The 26,073-nt window shown below is 36.1% G+C and overlaps 2 protein-coding genes across 2 annotated transcripts; both read right to left on the bottom strand.

Annotated features, from left to right (window-relative positions):
- Positions 1-5,186: 5,186 nt before the first annotated feature.
- LOC148909594 (scavenger receptor cysteine-rich domain-containing group B protein-like) lies at positions 5,187-19,717 on the bottom strand. Its single transcript, XM_089034198.1, has 3 exons — positions 19,546-19,717; positions 17,522-17,780; positions 5,187-5,451 (listed from the first exon to the last, which is right to left on the bottom strand). The coding sequence occupies exons 1-3, from the start codon at positions 19,715-19,717 to the stop codon at positions 5,187-5,189; spliced, it is 696 nt and encodes a 231-aa protein (XP_088890324.1).
- A 1,226-nt stretch (positions 19,718-20,943) lies between these two features.
- On the bottom strand, positions 20,944-23,308 carry LOC116303036 (neurotrypsin-like). The gene is made up of 4 exons (XM_089034197.1): positions 23,302-23,308; positions 22,278-22,436; positions 22,132-22,144; positions 20,944-21,208 (listed from the first exon to the last, which is right to left on the bottom strand). The coding sequence occupies exons 1-4, from the start codon at positions 23,306-23,308 to the stop codon at positions 20,944-20,946; spliced, it is 444 nt and encodes a 147-aa protein (XP_088890323.1).
- Positions 23,309-26,073: the final 2,765 nt, after the last annotated feature.

Below are 26,073 nucleotides of genomic sequence, written 5' to 3'. Positions count from 1 at the left end.
CGAAGGCTGGTGCTACATAATCGAACACAGGGTCCCCTTTGAGGTAATTTGCACCAATTTTTATCCATACTTTTTTTATTTTGGTGATGTGTTTTGTCTTTCTAATTCGGTCAAAGATTTAAGAATTATTCACGACAATAAACTCGTAGATCGTGTTTTATCAGGTCTCGACTACCTCTCGCGCTTGTAAACCCAATAAAACACTCCTGCATCACGTTATTTTGTCAATATAGACATATACAAATATAACTACTTCTTGGGAATATATTCCTCTGCTCTGTAGTTTAGTTGTATTTGCAAAAATCTAGCTAGGGGGTATTGGAGAAAACGAGTTTACAGTTACCTACCGGTCTACTACAATGGTACATGGTGAAGATTGTGTAATAATAGGTAGGACATGACGGAAGCCCAAATTGCAAAAAGAAAAAGTTTTCAAAACACTTCAGCGGTCGTGATAAATGATGACGGTTCTTTCTACTACGCTTACAGGTTGAGTAAACGTTACTTGAATATAGAATGATTTTACTTTATTGTTTACAAAGTTGTATAACTAGTGACTCACACTCAAGTATATAAAACGAAGGAAAAAAACTGGAATTAGTGTCTTCCACTATATATTATTCTGATTTTTTCACAGGCCAAGTAAAATAACTATATCAGTGATTTTGCCACCATGAACAGTTTTCCTCCTGTTTTTCACATTTTGCTAGTCTTTGCAAACCACGCATAGATGCAGAAGAAGACTTTTTTATATTTCTTCTGTCGCTTTAGCTTTTCTATTCACTATTTGTGCTATTATTTAGCGCTACATTTAGTTTATTATTTGCGAACAAATGTAAATGTAAATGTAAATGTAAATGTAAATGTAAATGTAAATGTAAATGTAAATGTAAATGTAAATGTAAATGTAAATGTAAATGTAAATGTAAATGTAAATGTAAATGTAAATGTAAATGTAAATGTAAATGTAAATGTAAATGTAAATGTAAATGTAAATGTAAATGTAAATGTAAATGTAAATGTAAATGTAAATGTAAATGTAAATGTAAATGTAAATGTAAATGTAAATGTAACAAATGAAAGCGCGTCTACCACAGGTCTACCATAATGGTCAATAGGGAACTGTCTATGATGATGCCTGGGATATTAATGAAGCAACGTGATGAAATTTTTTTCATCTAGTCAATTTGTTTTAAACCAAAAGTTTAGGACGTTTAGGTCTATACTAGCCGTGGTGGCATTGGATAGGTTTACCCTGATCAAACTATATTAAACATATATGATTTAATATGTTAGAGAACTGTAGAATTTTCTAGCACAAACCATTAACAACTAGGTGAATAAAAAAGGGGGGGGGGGGGACCCTAGTTTGTAAATATATATGTTGAATATATGAAATATACTACTCGTTATGCTACCAAATATATATCAAACCGGATGAATTTTAATGAAAGTGTTTAAGTTGTTTCATTATGGACAATGGGGAACGGTCTGTGACGATGCCTGGAGTATGAATGACGCCAAAGTTGCATGTAGACAACTTGGTTTCACCAAAGCTTTAGGACCTTGGTGGGGAGGTCGAGGGACGGGACCAGTCTGGTTAGATGACATGGCATGTACAGGTACAGAGACCTCACTTCAAAGCTGTTCTCACAAAGCATGGGGAGTCCATAACTGCAACAGTAACACTGAAGCTGCTGGTGTTGTGTGTTTAATATTGCGACATTAAAAACCATAAGTTATGATATACAAAAAAATAGATAACATGCCGTTTATAGGTTCGGAAGCCTAACTTCTGACCTATCGTCAAGATGGGGAGTTCATGACTGCCGAAGCAGTGAAGCTGCTGGTGTTGTGTGTTATGGCAGAACAATCCAATCTAACATGATGTCATTTCGCCGCTTACTTAACATACTGACATCAAATTACGACCACTGCATATCGTAAGGATAAAATCATGAAATTAGTGGGCTAGATGAAAAATAGCTAATTGCTATCAGCGTTCAAGTGTATGTCTTTGTTTAATAATTGTGATAACAAATTAGCCTCACTGTTATTACACATTCAGCCTTTGGAATTCAACCGTTTTTTTTACTCACTCAAAAGCGCATAAGTCATTGACCAGGGGCCAGTTATCTTATTTCATTGCTTTGGTTTTTTTTATAGAATTTGTTTTGCCTTGCTCCCATCTGCACTGATGTGCGTCACAATCTATGATAATGCCTGGAATATGAAACATTGTCATAAAGTACATCGATGCTTTAATTGTCTTTTGCATTGAAAATGTGAAAGTTAAATTGTCTTCCAAAATGGCAGGCTTTTGCTCGTTGTTCTTGTTTTTTGGTTGCTTTGATTGCTAGACAATACATTTGTTAGAAATTGAGTATTGCCGCCAGAGTCTACGTTTTCCCATTCATGGTCACTACGTAGAGCTTCAAAGTGAGACTTCTGAGCCTGTACATCGAATGTCGTTCAGCTAAACGGCTTGTAGACAACACACAACACCAGCATCTTCAGTGTGACCATTACAATTGGAGCTAACAGATCCCCAACTATAGTGAGAACAGCTTTGAAGTGAGGCATCTGAACATGAACATCTAATACCATTTAGCCGGACTGCTCCCGTCCCTCGTCCCTAGTACATGCAACCAGGGCATCCTCCAAATCCCAGTAATCATCACAGACGGTTCCCCACTGCCTATTGTAGTAAACTTACTAGTATGCGGTAATGATACTTTATGTAAAAAGTTATTATTAACGCATAGGTAACTTATTCTAACAAGTCTAGCAACTGGTTTTGTACCACATATTGGATTAGTTGAATTTAAATATTTTATTGCGCTGCTCTAATAACAGGACACAGAAATTTATCTAAATAAATGCGATCTAATTCAATTAAATTTCATTAAAATACGATTACGCAAACCAATTCAACGCAATCATGAATATCTATAGTAGCAATGACCAGGCGGTTCCTTTTTTGTTTTGAAAATTAATAAAAGCAAAATACATCAGCCTCATTTTCGTAAGATTTTCAGGCAGAACTGTAACCACACCAACAACCGTGAGAACCACTCTGAAGTGAGATCACTGTGCCTGTAGACAACATTTCTAGTGTGACCGTTGCACCAAGAGCTTACACTTCCCCATCAAGCATGAGGACAGTTTTGAAGAGAGGCCTCGGATCCTGTACATCCCATGTCGTCTAGCCAGACTGGTCCCGTCCCTCGTCCATACCACCAAGGTCCTAGAGTCTTGGTAAAACCAAGTTGTCGACATGCAACCTTGGCTTCCTCCATATCCCAGTAATCTTGACACACTGTTCCCCATTGACTTATTGTGGAAGGTGACTTATACTACCACATAACACATGCTCTTATTTTAAAGAACGTTGCAAAATGTCATGGCAATTTCTTTTCATTCAATTTCTCAATCCAATACTTGAGGCCTGTTATAAAGAGCAGAACAGATGCGTCACCAGCATCATATTAATAAGCATTTAAGTAATTGTAATTGATCAAATCTACCTAAATGGTCAATGAGGAACCGTCTGTGATGATAAATGGGATGTGAATGACGCCACAGTTGCATGTAAACAGCTTGGTTTCAACAAAGCTTTAGGACATTGGGGGGAAGGTCGAGGGATGGGACCAGTCTGGCTAGATGACATGGTATGTGAAGGTACAGAGGCCTCACTTCAGAGCTGTTCTCACCCTGGATGGGGGAATGCTGACTCTAGCTGCAGAAGTCACAATGAAGATGCTGGTGGTGCTGGTGTTAATGATCTTTGCCATTTTTACCTTTTAAGGTCAGCATCGCAGTTAGAATCCCCCCCCCCATCGCGATCCTCCAAGATCTACGCTAGAATATATATCTCTCAGTAAAAGTAGAAACAAAAAAAAAAAAAAAAGGATCGCACTTGTTTTGGAAGTTGCTGAATAATTTTCTAGAAATATTAAAACCCAAACAATTTCACCATTTTGCCATTTTGTCTTGATTGGTAACCATTACTACACTTGTCACCTGGATTATGCGTTAGGTTATATCAGGTGGAAACCTTTTCCATAAGTACTTTGTTACAATTTTAGGTGTTATAATTAGTCGTTTTTAAATTGTTCGACAGAAAAACATTATTTAAAAAAACGGTAACCATTGTTTACATCCTAGCGAGGTACAGAATATACATCTATGCTCGTAGCATTTGCAGTGCCGGGGTTTCGAAAAATCTTTGAAGCAATTCACTGACGGGTTTTCCTCTTAAATTAGGGGTGCTGTTAAATTTTTGGAGTATCCCGATGAAAGATCCTTACCGTGATCTTAATTGCGATCCTTACTTTTGTCTTGTCTGCTGTTTTAGTTTATCTCGTGACTAATACTGCGATATTAAAAAACGATAGTTGTTATACGTAAAAAGAAAACATGGGATATAAAGTATCAGAGTTCTCTCTTCAAGCTTTTCATTACGATAAATTTCACTCTTCAGGATTTTCATTACGATAGATAGGAAGTTCGAATCACACCAAACATTAACTGGATGAAACATAATTAAGATATATAATCACTATATAACTATATAGTGATTAGACTATAATCTATAATAATATATAATCTATAACCACTATATCTAATCACTATATGAGCTCTGAAGTGTTAGATTGTAGATCTTGTTGCAAGGGCTACAAGCAAGATAATAATCTCGATGTTGGATTTTTTTGTCGTCTAACTCAATTGTCTTAGCGAGATGATGGTAATGCTGAGAATGGATTTGTTTTAGGTTTTTTTGTTCTCGTAGCTTAACATCCAGAGTTAAAGATGTCGGTTATCATCATGGCTGATAGGGTGTAAATTGCGTTGCAAATTGCCATTCGTAACTACTCGTAAGCAATCTATTTTCCAATGTATTTTACTGCTTTACCTCTAGCAAATCCCTATATTTAAAATTTAGAATTTGAAACTCTAAAAGTTAAGTTCAATTCTAAGACTTTGGAAAAAAATAGCCCCTTTGAAAATAAATTTAATATTTGTTTCTCAGGTAATTACCGGCAATTACTCAGGTAATAAGCAGTGACATAGATCTAAAACATCATTTATAATCATACATCTAACCATTATATCACTTAATTTTATAGTAATCAATTACTAGATGTCTTTTCAAAGTATTTTAGTTCATCAACTATTCATCTATATTAAACCCATATCGCACCAGCATCCTGAGTGTGGTCGCAGTTAGAGCTAACAACTCCCCATCCTCTGTGAGAACAGCTTTGAAGTGTGGGCTCTGTACCTGTACATGCCATTTCATCTAGCCAGACCGGTCCCTTCCCTCTTCCATACCACCAAAGTCCTAAAGCTTTGGTGAAACCAAGTTGGCGACATGCAACTTTGGCATCCTCCATACGCCAGTTATCATCACAGACCGTTCCCCATTGACTATTCGAGAGATTGGTAGAGCTTTACAATACCATCAACGAATTAATTAACTTAATTTTACTTTTAAAAAAATCGTCTAACGCTGTGAAAAATAATTAGTTGATTTAAGGATTTCTATTACATAACAAGAACGAAAATGTAAACTAATCTCATCGGTGAGTATTCCATCTGCGAATATCCCCTTCACTTTTATAAAAGCTCTTTTTGTACGTTTAAAATTCGTAAGTGCATCTTAAAGAGCCGTATACATCTTTATGAACACATGTGCAAAGGAATTCACAAAAATGGAAGGGTATTGGCGTTATGGAACAGGAAAGGGTTCTGTCTGGCTGAACTGGATGAAATGTACAGGAACAGAAAATTCACTTCAAAGCTGTCCACACGGTGGATGGGGTGGTCATAGCTCTGACTGCAATACTCACAACTACGATGTTGGTGTCTTGTGTTTAGGTTGCGGTTCTCCTACAATACATGCACTAAATGGTTGAGTCTAAAACTGAACAGTGTATTTATATGGCAGTTATATACAAAAACAGTTCTGTCCATATATTAATGTCCTGGTAATGAATGAAGAGCATTTGATATAATTTTCTGGAACACAAAACGTACTTGATTGGAGGTGTAAACGAAAATCTAATATACCAGCAATTTTTATATGTACCGAAAGAAGCGGTATTGAATAGCATCAAAAAGTCTAACTGCAAGCAAGCGGTAACATTATGCGTGAATGTTCCTTTATACAATAAAAATGAATTATATTAGGAACGCCACGCGTAGCTATAATTATAACTACATTTTATGTTATTTTATCTTATTATCATTAAGTTATAATATAATATTATCTTGTCCTTTTCACCAAATAACCTAGTGAATTCTAAACTCATAAGTAAAATAAATCAAATGCTCCTGGATCTTCTACCTAATACAAAATCTAGTATAGAATGTGTATCACAGCCATAACCAAAAAACAAAACACCAGCATCATCAGTGTGGCTGCCACAGTTATGAATTCCCCATCCATCGTGACGACAGGCCTGAAGTGAGGTCTCTGTACCAGTACATGCCATGTTATCTAGCCAGACTGGTCCCTTTCCTCGTCCATAGTGCCAAACTCCTATAGTTTTGGTAAAACCAAGTTGTCGACAAGCAACTTTGGCTTCCTCCACATACCAGCCATCATGACACACTGTTCCCCATTGACCCTTGTGACATGAGAGAAGCAAAAGTGCGCAATAATAAGAACAAGTGTAACGATATGTATGAAATATATGATAGATGAAATATTAATATTTTAACATGATCAGCCTTATATTCCTTTTTTCCTTTATTCAAAGCTTAGCTCTAAAAATAACATTGAATTTGATCATTTTATGGAAAATGCGGTATATAAGTTAAAATATTTATAAAAATTGTTATAATAACTATTAATGAAAACCTTTTTTTCCTTATTTTAGGCTTACAACAGATTTTGGCAAACTGAATAGGCTATGCAGGTTAACACAATACAAACAAGACAAAAAAGGAAAATGAGAAGCTGAGAAATAAATGACAAACAATATTGTTGGTTAGTAAAGGTTAGTGGTTAGTAAACCACCACACCAGCATCTTCGGTGTGATCACAGCCCCCAACATTTCCCCATCCTCTATGAGAACAGCTATGAAGTGAGGCCTCTGTACCTGTACATGCCATGTCATCTAGCCAGACTGGTCCCGTCCCTCGTCCCTCGTACCAATGTCCTACAGCTTTGGTAAAGCCAAGTTGTCGACAAGCAACTTTGGCGTCATTCACATCCCAGTAGTCATCACAGACGGTTCCCCATTGCCCAATTTGATATATTTGTATCCAAAAAAAAAAAAAAAAAAAAAAAAAGTTCCACGCAGTTGGATCGACCCGGATAGGCTCGGTGAGTGTGGCTCATGATACTTGTAAACAATCGACAAGTTTTGGCACCTTTTGAATTACACACGCGTGTAAATGATGTCAACGTGTTTGATTGACGGCAATCTATTGCAAATTGCACGTCGAGATTTTTATCTGGAGAGGCCGCGTAGCAATGCAAATGGCGGTAATGTCTTAATCTTGTAGTTTTTAACTTAATTCGTGAATAAACCTTGAACTTGATACGCATCTGATGTGATCGTTGATTACAAAGTGAAATGAATTACAAGATATGTAACAGTAAGTATTAACAATTGTTTCTTGAAATATTCCTGAACTAAACTTGTAGTAGTAATATTCCAGTTGCGAGTTCTCTGTTGCTCAATGTTGACCTCACTTTTGGATAGAATACTCATTTGTTCAACTGATGGTCCGTGGAAATTCTAAGTGTTTGTATTGTTAAAGTTGTGCATTCTTCAATTTGCCGTTGGTATTTGTGAATATTTAGACACTGTACGATCGAGGTTAACCCTGAGTAAATAAGTCTGTAATCAAGGATCACAGCGGTAATTTGGAACCCGAATCTGGTATATCAAAGACGGCGCCACGAGACTATGAAATTAGTAGTAACGTACGTGTTTACCACAATGATACATGGGAAACGGTGTGTCACGATTGGTGGGACATGAGAGAAGCCCAGGTTTCATGCCGACAACTTGGTCTCACAAAGCCTTTAGGACCATGGCGCGATGGACGAGGAAATGGTAAAGTCTGGTTGGACAACATGGATTGCACTGGGTCAGAGGCCACACTTCACACCTGTTCTCATCCTGGATGGGGGGTTTCGGACTCTCTCTGCAAAACTCACAGATATGATGCAGGTGTTGTGTGTTCTAGCCAAGTGTGAGTGGGAGAATCATATTTTCTTAATAGTTTTTGAATTCATTAAGTGAGTTATTGTGTTATAGGATAATGCAACTATACTACAAAATGTACAAAGAAAGGTACTAACTACCTCAATAACTTACACTATTGAGGTCGTAAGATTCTCTTTATTATTCGAAATTCGATTTCAAGCTTGTTTGGAAACTTGCATTAACTAAACGAACTTTTAAAAATTCAAATCCCGGCATTATCTCAAAATGGTCATTCAATTGTTTGTGAATAGACTTCTTGAACGAAGCATCACACCACAGAGATCAGTTTGAAATGGTAGCTACAGCAATTGAAAGAATATTGGTTTTGAACGAATCTGTGAAGAACTAAAGTAATTTTTAAAGCGCTTCTCAATTACCCGCGGGAAATCGTAAAGATTTCTATGCCGACAAAATAAGGTTTTGGTGGACGTCAACTACAGTGTTTCGGAAAACGCAAAGCTATAAAGGGTACGTCCCAATGGGAATCTGTAATGACTTCTGGAATGTGGAGAATGCTATGTCTGTATGTAGACAACTTGGTTTCACTAAAACTGTAGGTTACTGATACTATAAACGAGGGACGTGTGTTCTGGTTATTTTTTAAAAATCTATATTCCAGAAGTAATGTATGGCAATGCCAGTATGACAGTTAGAACTACAAAGGTTTTATATTTTAGTCTGAACTCCAACAAATTCATATGAGTGTTTATGCTACATCAATAATGCTATTCACGAGTATCGTTAACATTTCAACTCTTCTTGAATAAAGATGAATATTGTTGTCTTCCTAGATTTGGCTAATGGCTATTGTACTTATGTCAACAAATTCAACCAAGTTACCAATCTGTAGATGATGGCTAGTAAACACTAGCGTGGACTGCGTCGGTGTTTCTAATGAAACAGTTATCGTAGATTGATAAGTCTTACACCGTAGTGAAAATGGGAACTGACGTTAACGGTGTAAAACTACGGTGTAAAACTTATCAATCTACGATAACAAGTTACCAATCGCTCTGACACCAAGTCATCACTAAGCAAGAAAAAAAGCATTGTGCTATGTCAACTTCTGGTAGTGTATTCCACTATGTAGTGATGTTTAATAAGGAACAGTTTGTGGTGACTGGAATAACTGGGATATGAATGATGCCAAGGTTGCATGTCGTCAACTTGGCTTTACCAAAACTGTAGGATATTGGTACTACGTTTATGTAAGAATCCAATCCTTTAAAGAAGTTGAAGTAATTTATAAACGCTTATTAATAGTTCGATGCTGTACCACATAAAACGTCGTCGAGAGCATGTCGAAAAAGAGTTTTTTTTTTCGATTCTAATTTGAGGAATTAAAAAGGAGAAGGAAATAGCTCAAGTGACGAAGACAATGATAATGAGAAAATAACGAAAGATTGCGATAAAGAAGGAGATACTGAATACCATTCATGGTTGGTATTACATTTATGGTTGATACAGGTGCTTCCCTATGTATTGAGGTACATTAAAATTAAAGAAATCCAATAGATCGAATACAAATGTAATTTGAAAAATGCTAGAACTCATTTCACAAATATTTCATAGAATTCCAATAAAGAATTGGAACATCAAAAATGTAAGAATTAAAATACTGAATTATAATAAATTGATCCAAATATTAAAAAGCAAAACCAATGAGCAATGAGGCTTGGTGCGGTCATTGGAACAATGACGGTCATGCAAAATGTCAACTACTTAATACTTTCTTGAAGTAAAAACTCGATATCATTATATGTTGCGATGCAAGTGATCAAGTCTTTTGACTCAATTATAAACAAAAATGATTGATTATAATTCCACACTTTATTCAGTGAAAACGAAAGAAATGCAAATGACGTTAAGGGAGAAAAACGATGCATATTGATCGCCCTTTTTCTTCATATTCTTTTTTCAATATAATGCGACCTTTATTATAGAATTCAATGGGGAACAGTATGCAATGATTACTGGGGTTTAGAGGATTCCAAGGTAGTTTGTAGACAACTCGGATTTACAAAAACTCTCGGTTTTATATACTATGGAACAGGAAAGGGACCCGTCTGGCTGAACGGCATGAGATGTACAGGCTCGGAAAACTCACTTGCAAGCTGTTCTCATGGTGGATGGGGAGGGCATAGCTCTGCTTGCGCCACTCACAGACATGACGTTGGTGTCGTGTGATTTACTTTCAGCCTGTATATGTATAGCAAAACACTTGGCCTTTGTGGACAAAAACTTCGTCCCTCCGTCCCTCCTTCGTCTCTTGTAAACAATTGGGATGTCTGTGGTATCTAATAGAAATCTGTTAAGTGTTAGATTTCTTTATCACATAGGAGTGCATATGCTGAAGAAAAAATATGCACTAATTTGTGTCGGAATGTAGAAGTTCAGAAAGCTTACTTGTCTCACCGTACAATATCAATAAAATAGTAGTATGGCATTGTAAATGCAAACCTATGAGATGTTCTTTGGCAACAGTAAATTTAAGATCAAAAAAATAAGAAATAAAAAATAAAAAAATTGCAATATCGGTGTTTATAAATGAACGTACTACATACAAATGATAACACAGATGTAGATAAGAACAGTGTGTCATTATAGGGGTATGCCGGATACCAAGGTTGCATGCCGTCAACTTGGTTTTACCAAAACCGTAGGATATTGGCGCTATGGACGAGGCACGGGTAAAGTATGGCTGAATTACATGGAATGTACAGGATCAAGAGTCCTCACTTGGAAGCTGTTCTCACAATGGATGGGGAGGCCATGGCTCTCTCTGCGGTACTCACCAATATGACGTTGGTGTGATGAAAACGTGTATACAGGGACCAATTCTCACAAAATATATACATAATATATATTTATTAAATCCACTAGTTTATTCTGCGGCATAAAATATACTCAACCAGATTACTTCTGGTTGATACAGATATTTATTGAGATAAAAGCTGCTTTTACTATTTCTCGTAACATCTGAAATGACTGCGTAGGGAATCACTTAAGTAAGAATGTCTTTATTGAAAGAGGTTCAAATATATTAAATGAATTATAAATGAACAGTTCGATGCACATGAAAAATGGTCGAGGGCTATGTCGAAAAACAAGTTCATTTATCCTCGGACGGTTGCTTTTCTTAATTGAATAAGGATAATAATACATAGAATTAAAATAAGCACAGCATAAAAAATGAAATTTTAATCTAATTTAATGCTATAATAAAGCTTGCTGAAATACAATTTTTATATATCTTTGCATAACAATTACACAACTTTTAGTTTTACTTTCAACCAGCTTTATTCCTGACTTTAGAGACCTTGAAGAGACTTTTAAGTTTACGTTGTCGTAAAAGTAAAACAAAGCAAATTCAAAGCTGATATGTAATGGAGCAATTGATACTTATAGGTCCTTATAATCAAACAATATGACGAACTCTCATAGGCTAGAGACGACGTATAGAAGACGGTATCTCCCCGTGTAATTGCATGAAAAATCAGGAACCCCACGTTAAATTTTGCATTAAATTTCTTTTGTCTATTCTATTTCATCAAAACACAATAACTACTTAAAAAGAAACAAAGACTGCTTCGCAATTCGTGCAGTATCGGTTTTCTCGTGATGAAATCAACGTAGAATCAGCTCGTCAGCCAATACATTTTACTATTGTATAAAATTCATGTATAGAAATCAATGGGGAACAATATGTAATGATCACTAATATGATAATTATTCAAAGTCGCAGGTTTTTGAGGCTCAAAGACTACTCGAGCGTCTGCCATTTTGTTTTTAGGAATTACGCGCATGCGCAAGCGTTTTAAAGCCGTGTCCGCTGAACTGTCGTATTACCTTGGTTGCCAAACAAAACAAGGGGCTATTTTGTCGCGCATATGCGCCACCTGCTGTGTGATTTCATAAGGCTTCGACCTCAATTGGTCATAGATCTTATCTATTTATATAATGCTAAGTTTCTTTATTACTTTCATTCTAAATATTACTTCCTAATGTATTTGACAACTTTTTCTCTCCAGTAAATGAATTACACCATTATAACGCAAGACTTGCATCTAAATTATCCTATTGTCTTCCTAAAATTAATACTAACTATGGTAAATTTAACTTAAGATAAAAAGGTGCAGTTATTTGGTATTCAATTGATGATACATTAAAGCAGCTGAGCTTAAGAACTTTCTCTAAGAAACTTAAAGCCTCTTTTCTTTCTACTTATTCTCCTTCAGATCCGGTTTAATAAATATCTTTTTCTCTTTGTATGTGAATGTCTAGTGTGTGCTTTTCATTTTCTTTTCTTTAATGTGTGTTTTTTTTTTTGTGTGTGTGCATTCATAGGATTTAGATAATGTAAATAGTAATACAGTACGTATAAATAATTTAATAATCATAAATACATATAATAATGTATATATAGATACCGATCAATAATGTAATCTTTATATTTTAGTCTTCTTTTCCACCCATTATTCTTTGTAATTTCAGATATTTGTGTTACCTAGCTCGTTTAACTTTATATAGTTATTCTAGTCTGGCTTCAGGAAACACTTTTCATGTGAGACAGCCCTACACAAGATTATCGAACAAATTCTTAGAAATATGAATTCAGGTAAACTCACAGGCATGCTGATGTTGGACTTATCAAAGGCCTTTGATTGATTAAATCATGACCTACTACTGGAAAAACTCAAGGTTTATGGAATACATGGAAATACCATAAATTGGTTTGAATCCTATTTACAAGATCGACATCAGCGAGTGTCATATCAAGGTCATCTTTCCACATCATCAGTTATCACACGAGGTGTTCCTCAGAGTTCCATTTTAGGTCCCCTATTCTTTATTATTTACTTGAATAATATGTTTTTGAACAAAGCAAATTCAGAACGTGAAGCCTATGCTGACGACATCACTTTACATTATGGTGCTAAAGACATCACTGAGATAAATGAAATGCTGAGTTCCAGTGTAACTCCTGTCTCCAAGTGGCTGCAGAGCAATGAACTTATCCTCAACAATAAGAAATGTGAGTCACTACTAATTGGCACAAGACCCAAGATAAAGTCAAGCATTGAGAACTTTAATGTAGTAAATCAAGGAACTGTTATTACTAGTGTCACAAGTCATAAGCTGTTAGGTGTATATTTTGATAACTTTTTATCTTGGGATGCTCACATTGGCCATCTTCGTAGTAAGTTACTAGGTCGTTTATATCTATTTCGTAGAATTAGACATCTTCTGCCTTTTCATGCTAGAATGACCTTTTATAATGCCTTGGTCCAGCCTTTGTTAGATTATGGCTGCACTTTATGGGGAAATAGTAGTGATCAAAACTTAGAAAGGCTACATAAAGTAACTAAACAATTTCTAAGAGCTATTTTGGATATTAAAAGACCTAGGGATATATCATCAACTGAGCTTTTCACTAAACTTAATGTTAAAACTATATGGCAACGCATTAATTATTTTAAATCTTGTCTAGTTTTTAAATCGTTAAATAACTTAGCTCCTCAATACATGAATGACATGTTCTGTTATGTCAAAGACGTTCGTAATAGAAATACACGTAGTTCTATAAATGACAATTTATATATTCCAAATGCTCATAAGAAATCACTTAGGGTTACTGGCTCATTACTGTGGAATTCTTTAGATTTAGAAACACGCAATTCACTCTCCCTTAAGGAGTTCAGAAAGAAATATTGGAGCAGCAGGTCTGCCACATGATCATAATTTTAAATTCTTCTTTAGTTATTTAATTTATAATCTATTTGGTTAATTTCAATTTTTACATTTCTGTGCATTGGACTGCAGGGCAGTCCCTGCTTTTTTGGGGACCGTCCGTTGGGGCGAGTTCAGCACTCGATTGAGTGTGGCCTCGTTCCTGCGGATGGTTTGTGGGAGGGTGGGAACTGTTTTGCAGCCTATTTGCACATGGATTTTTTGATGGGGGTAGGATTAAGGGCTGGTATGGGATTATATTTATTCACTTTATACTTAATATTTATATTTATGAGTAAATAGTAATTTACTGGGGTTGGGTCAGGGTTAGGGTTGCTTTTTGGAATGATATTAAATCTACTAGATATTTTATAAATATATATTATTAGCTTGCTTTTACATTGTATTTTATATCTTTAGGAAAGCACTTTGTAAACCAGTCTATGACTGAAAGTTTAAACCTTCGTTAAATAAAGCTTTTATTATTATTATTATTATTCTAAGTAAATAATAAACCAATAATCAGTGCAAATCGCATATCGTAACCAGAAGTAAGAACTCCCCACCCAAGGGTAGTGTAGCTCTGAAGTAAAGACTTCGAGCGTGTAGATTTTACATACGTTCCCGCCCTTTTTCTATAGAACAAACGCTCATACATCAATACCAAATTTTGAGATGCAAAAGATACTAAAGCAAAACAAAAGCACACGACACCGGCATCAGTAGTGTGATCGCAGGCTGAGGAAACCTGTCCCCATCCATTGTGAGTACAACTTCCAAGTGAGGACTCTGAGCCTGAACATCGCATATAGTATAGCCACATTCTACCCGCCCCATGCCCAGGGTACGAATATCCAACAGTTTTGGTAAAACCAAGTTGTCGGCATGCAACCGTCGCATCATACATATCCCAGCTATCATAACACACTGTTCCCCATTGAACTTTGTGATATACCTCCACAAAGCCATGGATAACATTATTGTACTTCTTCTAGTACATTATTTGAGATTTGTAAACTACTAAGTTTGAAGAAAAATGAGGTTTTGAAGAGTATGAAATAAAGTTAGTTTAAGCCAACAGTCTGCAACCTCTCCGTTTTGACAAGACTCCAATTGACTCTGTACCTGACGTATTCACCATAACAAGACATTAAGTTTCATCTGAGTTACAAAACCTAAATGTCCATATAGCTACTGGCCCCGTCGACATTCCCAATTGGATACTGAAGTATTGCGGATCAATATTATCTGGACCACTATGTTCTATCTTTAAGGTTACTGGAGACCTTCAGGGGTATGTTTCGTTTAAGACTCTCTCTTCGCAACCCTTTAAACAAAACCCCATAGAATTACATATCGTTTTAAAGGTCATATAATAAAGATTCAGAAAAGAATTTCACTATCTGAAGAAGCAAAAGATAAACTAAAAAGGAGTGTGAGCGATTTTTGATATTTTGCTTCATTAAAAAGTTATTGAATTTTAAAGTTGGAACGTCGAAAAATTTCAGTGACGGTTAATGTTTTACTGCATAAAAAACCAAATGCTCAAAATATCAAAAGTCGCTCACACCCTTTTGTAAATTATCTTTTGCTTATTCACATAGTGAGGTTCTTTTGGCCATACACGCTAACGCTATTTCCATTAAGGGGCTGTTTATATGGAGCGAGCCAGCCCGGTAAGCGGGCTAGCCCGCTTGGCCGAGATGAATTTTGGATTGCGTTTATATGGGAAAATTCAGACCGCTTACCGGGATGAAATCAGTCATGTGATCATCCAGCCTCGTTAGCATACGAACTCCTCCCGCGAAAATCAAAAAAGAAAAACATGGCGGCATGCGCAGTAGGATCAAATCCAGCCCGCTTACCGGGCTGGCTCGTTTATATGGGAATTTTTCCATCCCGCTTGCCGAGATCTCGGCACCGCCCAACCGAGATCTCGGTAAGCGGGCCAGCCCGCCTCCCCATATAAACACAAAGCATTTTTTACAACGAAAAGAGGCCGAGCCGAGATCTTGGCAAAGCGGGCTAGCCCGCTTACCGGGCTGGCTCGCCTCCATATAAACAGCTCCTAATTCAACTCTATGGAATGTTCCCGATTTGCGTTCAAGGCTCGGCATTGTTTCAAATTAGAAAATCATTTTGAATTAATATCATTTTCGAAATCTTTATGGGGAGTTATTTTACAAAATAAAACTTTTAAATATACAATCCGCATCGATGAAATACGTATTTTTCTTTATTACTTAAAAGTGATACCTTCACATGCAAAGATATCAAATGGCAAAAGATTTAAAATAGTCGGCTTATTTATACGGTTTTTATGATTTAGAAGAAGAAGGAGAGAAAAAAAAAAGAAAAAAAAACAGAGCGTGCTTCCTGTATTTTGAAGCCATTCAGCTTTTCAGATGTCCTCAATTTTTATTTAATTTTCGGAAACATATCCTATTTATTGGATTTAGTTATCTGACTTTTTTATGAGATGATCTGAGATGGGATTCTGTGATAACTTCAAATGTGAAAATAAAACCATACGTATGAATTATTAGGAATGTTATTAAATAGTAAAAATCCACCAAAAATATTTTATTATTTTATCGATAATTATTGATTGTTACAAAATATTACATGCCCGCTTGAAGATACGGATTTTACCTTCTCACTGCGGTCACTCATAACATTTATTTTCTCAACACTCGATGATAAAATCCGTATTTCCGCGCGGCCATGTAACATTCTCTATAAATGTGGCACGCTTTGTTTTCAAATCAAGTATCGCCAAGCGCCATGATTGTTAACTTCGCATCGAAATATTAATTACTGACTGATTGAGGGACAATGCTCTATACTACTTTTATATTTTCAGGCGAATAGATTGTTAGATATTTAGATATTAGATATTTACATCACGTATCAAATCACTGAGCAAAACACCAGCATCATAGTTGTGGGTTTTGCAGGCAGAGTCAGCAACACCCCAGCCAGGATGAGAACAGCTCTGAAGTGAGGTCTCTGATCCTGTACAACCCATGTTATCTAGCCAGACAGGTCCCGTCCCTTTTCCACGGTGCCAAAGTCCTAAAGCTTTAGTAAAACCAAGTTGTCGACATGCCACCCTGGCTTCCTCCATGTTCCAGTAATCATGACACACTGTTCCCCATTGACCATTGCGGTAGAAGAATTGTGGTAAATTGTTGGTTTCATTAACGTAGTAAAAACGCTTTAAATGCTTGTTTTTTCAAGCCAAACCCTCCAGCATGTTTCGCCGGAATTATAATGACGTATTTGAAAGGGGGATGTATACATAAATAGTGAATTTAGAACAATATGTCATTGGAAATGTTTCCTTAGTTTGTGTGTGTGTGTGGAAAATCCTCGCTAAAGTATTAAAGACTTGGGGATCGCGCACAATTTCTAGTAGAGAATGATGAGGTATAGGATAAAGGAATGTGTATCCGTAAAACAAAAGAAATGTGTATTTAATTGCAGCTATTTTGCTGCCATATTAATTTTCAGGCGATTAGATTATAATATGTTAAATATTTACATCACGTAACAAAACACTGACCATACAACACCAGCATCATAGTTGTGAGTTTTGCAGAGAGAGTCAGTAACACACCAGCCAGGGTGAGAACAGCTCTGAAGTGAGGCCTCTGTACCTGTGCATCCCATGTCGTCCAGCCAGACTTTTCCCGTCCCCCTTCCATTGTACCAAAGTCCTAGAGCTTTGGTAAAGCCAAGTTGTCGACTTGCCACCCTGACTTCCTCCATGTACCAGTCATCATGACACACTGTTCCCCATTGACCATTGTGGTAGAAGAATGCTATTAAACAATTCGTTTCATTAAAGAAGTAAACACAACGCTTGCTTATAGAATATATATATATATATACACACTCGATTGCAGAAACGTTGTAGTATATATCTATGCATTTATACAAATACCTAATGAGATGCATATTGCAATTTTACTTTTTTAACCCTCAAAACCAATTGATGTATAATCCGTAGGATGTAAAACACGAGAATAATATATTTTGACGTTCATTGAATGAGACAAATAATAAATAAAGCGATTTTTCTGTTTTGCATATCATTAAATATACTGAATAAATTAGGTATTTGTATAAATGTATACTACAACCTTTCTGCAATCAAGTGTATATATATATATATATACTGCGGTTTGCATAAACTTTGACCATCTATATATATATACAAATATATGAAAAGTATATAAGAAATTATGAGATGTCATCCCTGATATTTTTTCCAGAAAGAACTAGTGATAGACAATTTATACAGGTATTTGTATAAATGTATACTACAACCTTTCTGCAATCAAGTGTGTATATATATATATACATACTTGATACTTGATTGCAAAAGGGTTGTAGTATAGATATAGATATATCTAATGAGATGCAGAACGTAAAAAAGTAACTTATTTGGTATTATTTATCTGCTGTTATATATCAGAAACATGAGTATTACACAAAATCAAGCTAAAAAGTTTTTTTGCCACAAAATGTAGTCACTGAGCAATCGTATTTAACCTTCGTTTATCTAGAAATTATATTCAACCTGTTCATCAACTGAGATTTGACTGAGTTGACGCTCAATAGAAATAACAGGGTAGACTACGAATAAAGCAAAATATCCTATCCAGAGTAGCTCATAAACAATTTTTGTACCACTTTTGTCATAAGTATTACAGACTGTTTTGTTTTGCTGTCCTTGGAGTGATTGATTCTTTTAGCAGGGCACATATTAATAAGCGAAGAACAAATTGAGTTCAGCTCAACCGAAACTTCCAAGAAGAGCGATTTTAAACTCAACCAAAACTTCCAATCATTCACTTTACATCAATAAAACCATTTACAATATGACATTTTTTCCAATTGCGTTGAGGTTTTAAAAAGTGAACACATTCTCGCCTCTTGACTTTAGCGCGGTTCATAAACAACATTCGGTAGGCCAGCCAACGCTTTGGTACTTATTAGCTATGAACCCGCGGGTCTATTACGCATAATGCATACGATATAGTTATATACTATATTTTAGGTTGGATCAGAATTTCATATGGCTGTATGGCTGAGTTAATTGCAGTTTATCGAAAACAGCAATTGATATCATGTTAGGCTATGGATATATGTTATAGAATAACTTGTAACCGAATTTGAAGCTCAAAAATATTTTTACGTATTTTCCCCGCCTATTTGAATATGAGTGGGAATGGCTTGGATATAATAAAGATCGATGCAATTTAGCACTGAAATTCAAAGAATATCTTCAATATACAGCAACTTCTTAAAAGGTTTGTATAACAAGCCCGAACTGCACTACAGTTGATGTGTCATTCAGTCAGAAATTTGCTGACCCCAATAATCCCTATCAAAATGATATAAAATAACGTTTCTCACCCACAAATATTTAATGCCTTTGAAATTAGGAAGTCATAAATCCAATGCAATGTCTTCCAATCCTATCCAAACCAAACCAAACCAATCCATCTCAATCGTCAATATCCAATAGTTGCTATGACAAAAAAATCCATATCATTTTTGAACACTATCCAGAACACTAGCCAGAGTCAGCAACACCCCATCCAGGGTGAGAACAACTATCAAGTGATGTCTCTGACCCAGTGCAATCCATGTTGTCTAGCCAGACTGGTCCCGTCCCTCTTCCATTGTACCACAACTTTGGTGAAACCAAGTTGTCGACAAGCAACCCTGCATTCCTCCATGGCTCAGTCATCTTGACACACTGTTCCCTATTGACCATCAAATAATAACATTAAGGTCGTTCATGGGCAAAAGCTCCAATCGTCAGATGCTTTTTAAATTTTGCAAGATGAAAAATCATACTAGAAGTAAAATAAGAATATTAAAATGGGGGTCCCCGACTTCGTCTAGCGGTCAGAATACGTGGAAGTTCACCCTTTTCACGGTATAAACACGCGAACAATGGAAACATGAAAAGCTGTTAAAAATAAGTAATATTTTATTGAAAAAATAATATGGTCGTCCCAATTTCACACAGAAGACTAGAAAACAACAAAATAACTATTTAGCATTCGAAATTTGTGTTAAAAATAAGAAATATAAAATGATATTGTGCTATAAGTGTGGACTTGAAGCCTTCGCGTTACGTGAAATTCTATTCCAATTATACACAAAATATGTCATTTCGTCAGATTTTAAAAATTATTTCTCTAAAGTTAGGTATTACCGAGTACTTCCAAAAAAAAAAAAAACGAAATAAAGAAGGGGGTGCCCGACTTCGTTTTAGAGCTATAAGAGATTAAAGACGTTTTTATAATATTGTGCTTATAAAAACGTTGGAATAACGTCATCACGATGAACGCGAGCACACTAAATTCATACGTAGAAAGGATGCGCGTGAACAACGCACCTGAACGTCTTTAAAAAAGATAAGAAGGGAAGCTACGTACTGAGGCATGTGGATGTAGGAGTCCCGAATAAGATATACAGCGGATAACCACTATCAAGTGGATTAAAGCGTTAATCAAGTATTTACGTGATCATATATCTAGATTTAACCCTGTTGTACATTTGACTGGTTGCATTGCAATAACATTTGAAATCAATTTAAATATTTGCATCAGCAGGCCACGTGACCCTACCCCCCGAAAAAGAGACGTTGTGTCAAAACGAACACCAGATATCCAAAAAGCACCTCAATATTAGTAAGAAAGCAAAGTTTCAGCTTATACTGACTATACAATGTAAGAGAAATGGCATTGAATATAAAATCCAATATCTTATAAGGATTCGTATGGGAAAATGAAAATAAATGTAATTTATTCATTTCTCAGGTATCTACTGTAATTACTCAGGCAATAAGTGACATAGATCTAAAACATCATTTATAATCATACATCTAACCATTATATCACTTAATTTTATAGAATTACTAGATGTCTTTTCAAAGTATTTTAGTTGATCAACTATTTATCTATATTAAACCCATATCACACCAGCATCCTGAGTGTGGTCGCAGTTAGAGCTAACAACTCCCCATCCTCTGTGAGAACAGCTTTGAAGTGAGGGCTCTGTACCTGTACATGCCATTTCATCTAGCCAGACCGGTCCCTTCCCTCTTCCATACCACCAAAGTCCTAAAGCTTTTGTGAAACCAAGTTGGCGACATGCAACTTTGGCATCCTCCATACGCCAGTTATCATCACAGACCGTTCCCCATTGACTATTCGAGAGATTGGTAGAGCTATACAATACCACCAACGAATCAATTAACTTAATTTTACTCTAAAATCATCTAACGCTGTAAAAATGATTAGTTTATTTATAGATTTCTATTACATAACAAGAACAAAAATGTAAACTAATTTCATCGGTGAGTATTTCATCTGCGAATATCCCCTTCACTTTTATAAAAGCTCTTTTTGTACGTTTGAAATTCGTAAGTGCATCTTAAAGAGCCGTATACATCTTTATGAACACATGTGCAAAGGAATTCACAAAAATGGAAGGGTATTGGCGTTATGGAACAGGAAAGGGACCCGTCTGGCTGAACTGGATGAAATGTACAGGAACAGAAAATTCACTTCAAAGCTGTCCACACGGTGGATGGGGTGGTCATAGCTCTGACTGCAATACTCACGACTACGATGTTGGTGTCTTGTGTTTAGGTTGTGGTTCTCCTACAATACATGCAATAAATGGTATTGAGTCTAAAACTAAACAGTGTATCTATATGGCAGTTACAAAAGCAAAGTGCGTTATGTCCTGCTAATGGATGAAAAGTATCTGATATCATTTTCTGGAAAACAAAAAGTACTTGAATGGAGGTGTAAACGAACATCTAATATACTAGCAATTTTTATATGTACTGAAAGAAACGGTATTGAACAGCATCAAAACGCCTAAATGGAAAACAAGCGGTAACATTATGCGTGAATGTTCCTTTATACAACAACAACAAAAAAAAAAAAGAAAAAAAAAAGAAGAATAATATTAGGAACTTTGCTCATACTTGCCACGCGTAACTATAATTATAACTACATTTTACGTTATTATCATTATATATTGGTAGTTTGAAAATAAATTATAGTATAATATTATCTTGTTCTTTTCACCAAATAACATAGTGAATTCCAAACCACCCATAGCAAAATGAATCAAATGCACCTGGGTCTTCTACCTAAAAAAATGTAGTATAAAATGTGTATCACAGGCATAACCAAAAAAGACAACACCAGCATCCTCAGTGTGGCTGCCACAGTTATGGATTCCCCATCCATTGTGACGACAGGACGGAAGTGAGGTCTCTGTACCTGTACATGCCACATTATCTAGCCAGACTGGTCCCGTCCCTCGTTCAAGGCGCCAAATTCCTATAGGTTTGGTAAATCCAAGTTGTCTACATGCAACTTTGGCGTCATTCACATCCCAGTAGTCATCACAGACGGTTCCCCATTTCAAATTTGATATATCTGTATCAAACAAAAAACAAAAAAACTATCGTCTCAGAATTGTCCACATCGAAAAATTACGAAAAGCATATTTTTTTAGTCATACAGGAATACGCATGAGGGGTTTCATCATTAGCACGGATTTCAATATTCCTTCAACTCGTAGGCTCATCGAGAAAAAACTTCTTAAAAGGTCTTATATTTATTTAATTAACTAAACTGTTCTCATTCGTTTATTGGTAAAAAAGGATTGCCTTAATCAAAACCTTATCAAGAGAATGAAACAATACAATGAATGTTAATTGCTGGTCTCATCTGCTTTGTGGTTTTAGTATCACACGAGTTTTTTTTTATAGTAATCAATGGGGAACAGTGTGCAATGATGGCTGGGCCGTGAAGGAAGCCGACGTTGCATGTCGGCAGCTTGGGTTTGCGAAAATGGTATGGTATTGGCGTTATGGAACAGGAAAGGGTCCTGTCTGGCTGAACTGGATGAAATGTACAGGAACAGAAACTTCACTTCAAAACTGTCCACACGGTGGATGGTGTAGTCATAGTTCTGACTGCATTACTCACAAATACGATGTTGGTGTATTGTCTGGTTAATGTTTTAATCTTGTAGTTTTTAACTTAATTTGTGAATAAACCTTGAACTTGATACGTATCTGATGTGACCGTTGATTACAAAGTGAAATGAATAACAAGATACGTAACAGTAGGTATTAATAAACAGTAAAGAAAGGGGGATGCCGGCCGAGAGAAGATTAATGTATTGACTAATAGCTGATATAGTTGGGACGTGTATAAATTTGGTATGAAAAGCCTAGTTGGGATGTTCTCGTAAGATGCGTTGAATCATTCATGTATTTGAAATTACGAAATTTACACTTCATTTTCAGGATGTCAAGATGTTTACGTGTGAATCATAGGATAGCTTTTGTTGAAGATCATCCATTAAACATTTTTTCTTGAAATACCTGAACTAGACTTGTAGTGGTAACACTGCAGTTGCGAGTTCTCTGTTGCTCAGTGTTGCCCTCGATTTTGGATAGAATACTCCTTTGTTCGTGGAAAGTCTAAGTGTTTGTATTGCTGAAGTTGTGCATTCTTTAATTTACCGTTGATATATTTAGGCACTGCACGATCGAGGTTAACCTTGAGTAAATAAGTCTGTAATCAAGAATCACAGCGGTAATTTGGAACTCGAATCTGGTGTATCAAAGACGGCGCGGCAACGAGACTATGATATTAATAGTAACGTACGTGTCTACCACAATGATGAATGGGGAACGGTGTGTCACGATTGGTGGGACATGAGAGAAGCCCAGGTTTCATGCCGACAACTTGGTTTCACAAAACCTTTAGGACCATGGCGCGATGGACGAGGAAATGGTAAAGTCTGGTTGGACAACATGGATTGCACAGGGTCAGAGGCCTCACTTCACAACTGTTCTCATCCTGGATGGGGGGTTTCGGACTCTCTCTGCAAAACTCACATATATGATGCAGGTATTGTGTGTTCTAGCCAAGTATGAATGGAAGAATCATATTTTCTTAATAGTTTTTGAATTCATTAAGTGAATTTTTGTGTTCTAAGATAATATTACTAAACTACAAAATGTACAAAGAAAGATACTAACTATCTCAATAACTTACACTACTAAGGTTGTAAGATTTAGTTGATTATTCGAAATTCGATTTCAAGCTTGTTTACAAACTTGCATTAATTAAACGAACGTTAAAAATTTCAAATCCCGGCATTATCTCAAAATGCTCATTCAGTTGTTTGTGAATGGAGTTTTGAACGAAGATCAAACCACAGAGTAAAGTTTGAGATGGTAGCTACAGCAATAGAAATAATTTTAGAACTAAATCGATGTGTTAATACGATTGGAAATTGTTTAACGTGCTTTTAATTAATGCAAGTTTGAAAACAATCTTGAAATCAAATTTCGAATAATGAACGGAATCTTCCAACCGTATAGGAACGTATGAGTTGTTTTGACTGTAAGTGTAAATGTGATTTTAGTTCAACACCGCTAACCAAATAAGCAACCAAACTTAGCATCATAAATATAACTAGGCGTCGCATATTGTTCCCTATGACTCGTGTAGGATATTACGTTCGTAGTTGCCGAGGACTAACGGATATCAAGCCGTTTGGCGAGCAGCGACAATAATCTTGGGCTTCCTGTGTCCCATAAGTCAGCAAAAATCTCGATTTTGAAAGTTCTTCCATTTGAACCCCCGCGACTGCAATTTCTGGGGCAAGTACTTTTTTCACGTGCCTGCCTCGTGGTAGTGTTTGGTCGCGCGTGATCTCTTTCACGTATGACAAATAAATCAAAATATATAGAGGCACCTCTATGGACAGGATGCGTTGTTCTGGTACAGAAGGCTCACTTGGCAGCTGTACTAATGCTGGATGGAGAAACGTTTCTCACCAATTAATTTGTCGTTGTTATGTTGAGCACACAAAGTTTTGTATTAAGCTGTCATAAAGTTATAGTACGACATTAGTTGGATGATAATCCGCATTATAGCTAAACCAACTTCTACGTTTCTATCGAAATTGGAAGATTCAACTCACTTTCCGAAATTTGGTTTCAAGATAACTTTGAAAATTAAAGGATTGAAAAGGAAATTGTAAATTTACATTCAAACCTCAAATAAAACCTCGAATTGTGATTGGATCAGTTGAATAATTACCTCTAGCTATAAACTGTCAAAAATCTGAGTCAAAGAGTTAGTGTTTCTTTTTCTGTTAGTCGTTCTGGTTTGTAAGGGATTAGGGTAGTTGTACATTGGGCAGTGGGGATCCGGAACAGTGTGTTATGGTCTCTGGGGTACGAATGATGCCAAGGTTGCATGCCGTCAACTTGGCTTTACCAAAGCTATAGGAAGGTGGTACTACGGTCATGGGACGGGTAGAATATGGCTGTGGAACATGCAGTGTACAGGCTCAGAGTCCTCACTTGGAAGCTGTACTCACAATGGATGGGGAAGTGTTCACTCTGACTGCAACAGTCACACGAAGTTGTTATCGCGTGTAATCGCTACTTTGTCGTAATAACGAAAAGGTAAATATAATTAGTAAATGCAGCCTCCTTATCTTAGAAGAAATAAACCAAAACAACGGCGAAGTACAAAACATAGAAGTTAATGGATGAAAGTGGACCACCACACCACCACCGTCAACAACAAGAAAAACACCCGATACATAAATTCTATAAATGGTTATGTATCAGTCATATGCCTATTGTTCTGTTACATCTGAAAAACAATAAATTTATTTAAAAAAATAATTTAAAGAAAAGGCTAAACTCGATGAGGATGAACCGGTTGAATCACGTGAAAGTGTTTATTCCGGTATGAAAAACGCAAACATATTCTCCAGCTAACGAAATGCAAAACATAATTGAAAAGCAGGCAATATATGGTAGCAATGTTGAGTAAAAGAGCAAGATGGCCAAAGACAATTATACCGTAATTGACTTGTGACTCGCGATGCTTGACGTTCTGTGGTAGCTGATTGAAACAGGCTTGATTACAATTGTTACAATTGAAAAAGAAAGAAATGCAATTATTACAGCGCAACGCTCACAAGTATGACCACTTTTAATGTATTCGCATACGTTTATGCACATGGTTTTTGCTG

Source organism: Actinia tenebrosa, unplaced genomic scaffold (genome assembly GCF_029948245.1).
Source record: "Actinia tenebrosa isolate PJP-AT-01 unplaced genomic scaffold, QUT_ActTen_1.0 PGA_scaffold2__45_contigs__length_23673736, whole genome shotgun sequence".
Classification (NCBI taxonomy): domain Eukaryota; kingdom Metazoa; phylum Cnidaria; class Anthozoa; order Actiniaria; family Actiniidae; genus Actinia; species Actinia tenebrosa.
The sequence above is the reverse complement of the archived record's forward strand: the minus strand, read 5'-3'. Positions and strand labels throughout refer to the sequence as shown.

Excerpts from the sequence above, each read along its gene's own strand:
- LOC148909594 (XM_089034198.1), bottom strand. The coding sequence starts at position 19,717 with ATGACTGAGCCATGGAGGAATGCAGGGTTGCTTGTCGACAACTTGGTT. Across the intron at positions 17,781-19,545 it reads ATGGGGTGTTGCTGACTCTG|CATTCTTCTACCACAATGGT; the intron begins GCTAGTGTTCTG and ends ATTGTTTAATAG. Across the intron at positions 5,452-17,521 it reads TATGATGCTGGTGTTGTATG|CTCTACCAATCTCTCGAATA; the intron begins GTCAGTGTTTTG and ends GGTATTGTAAAG.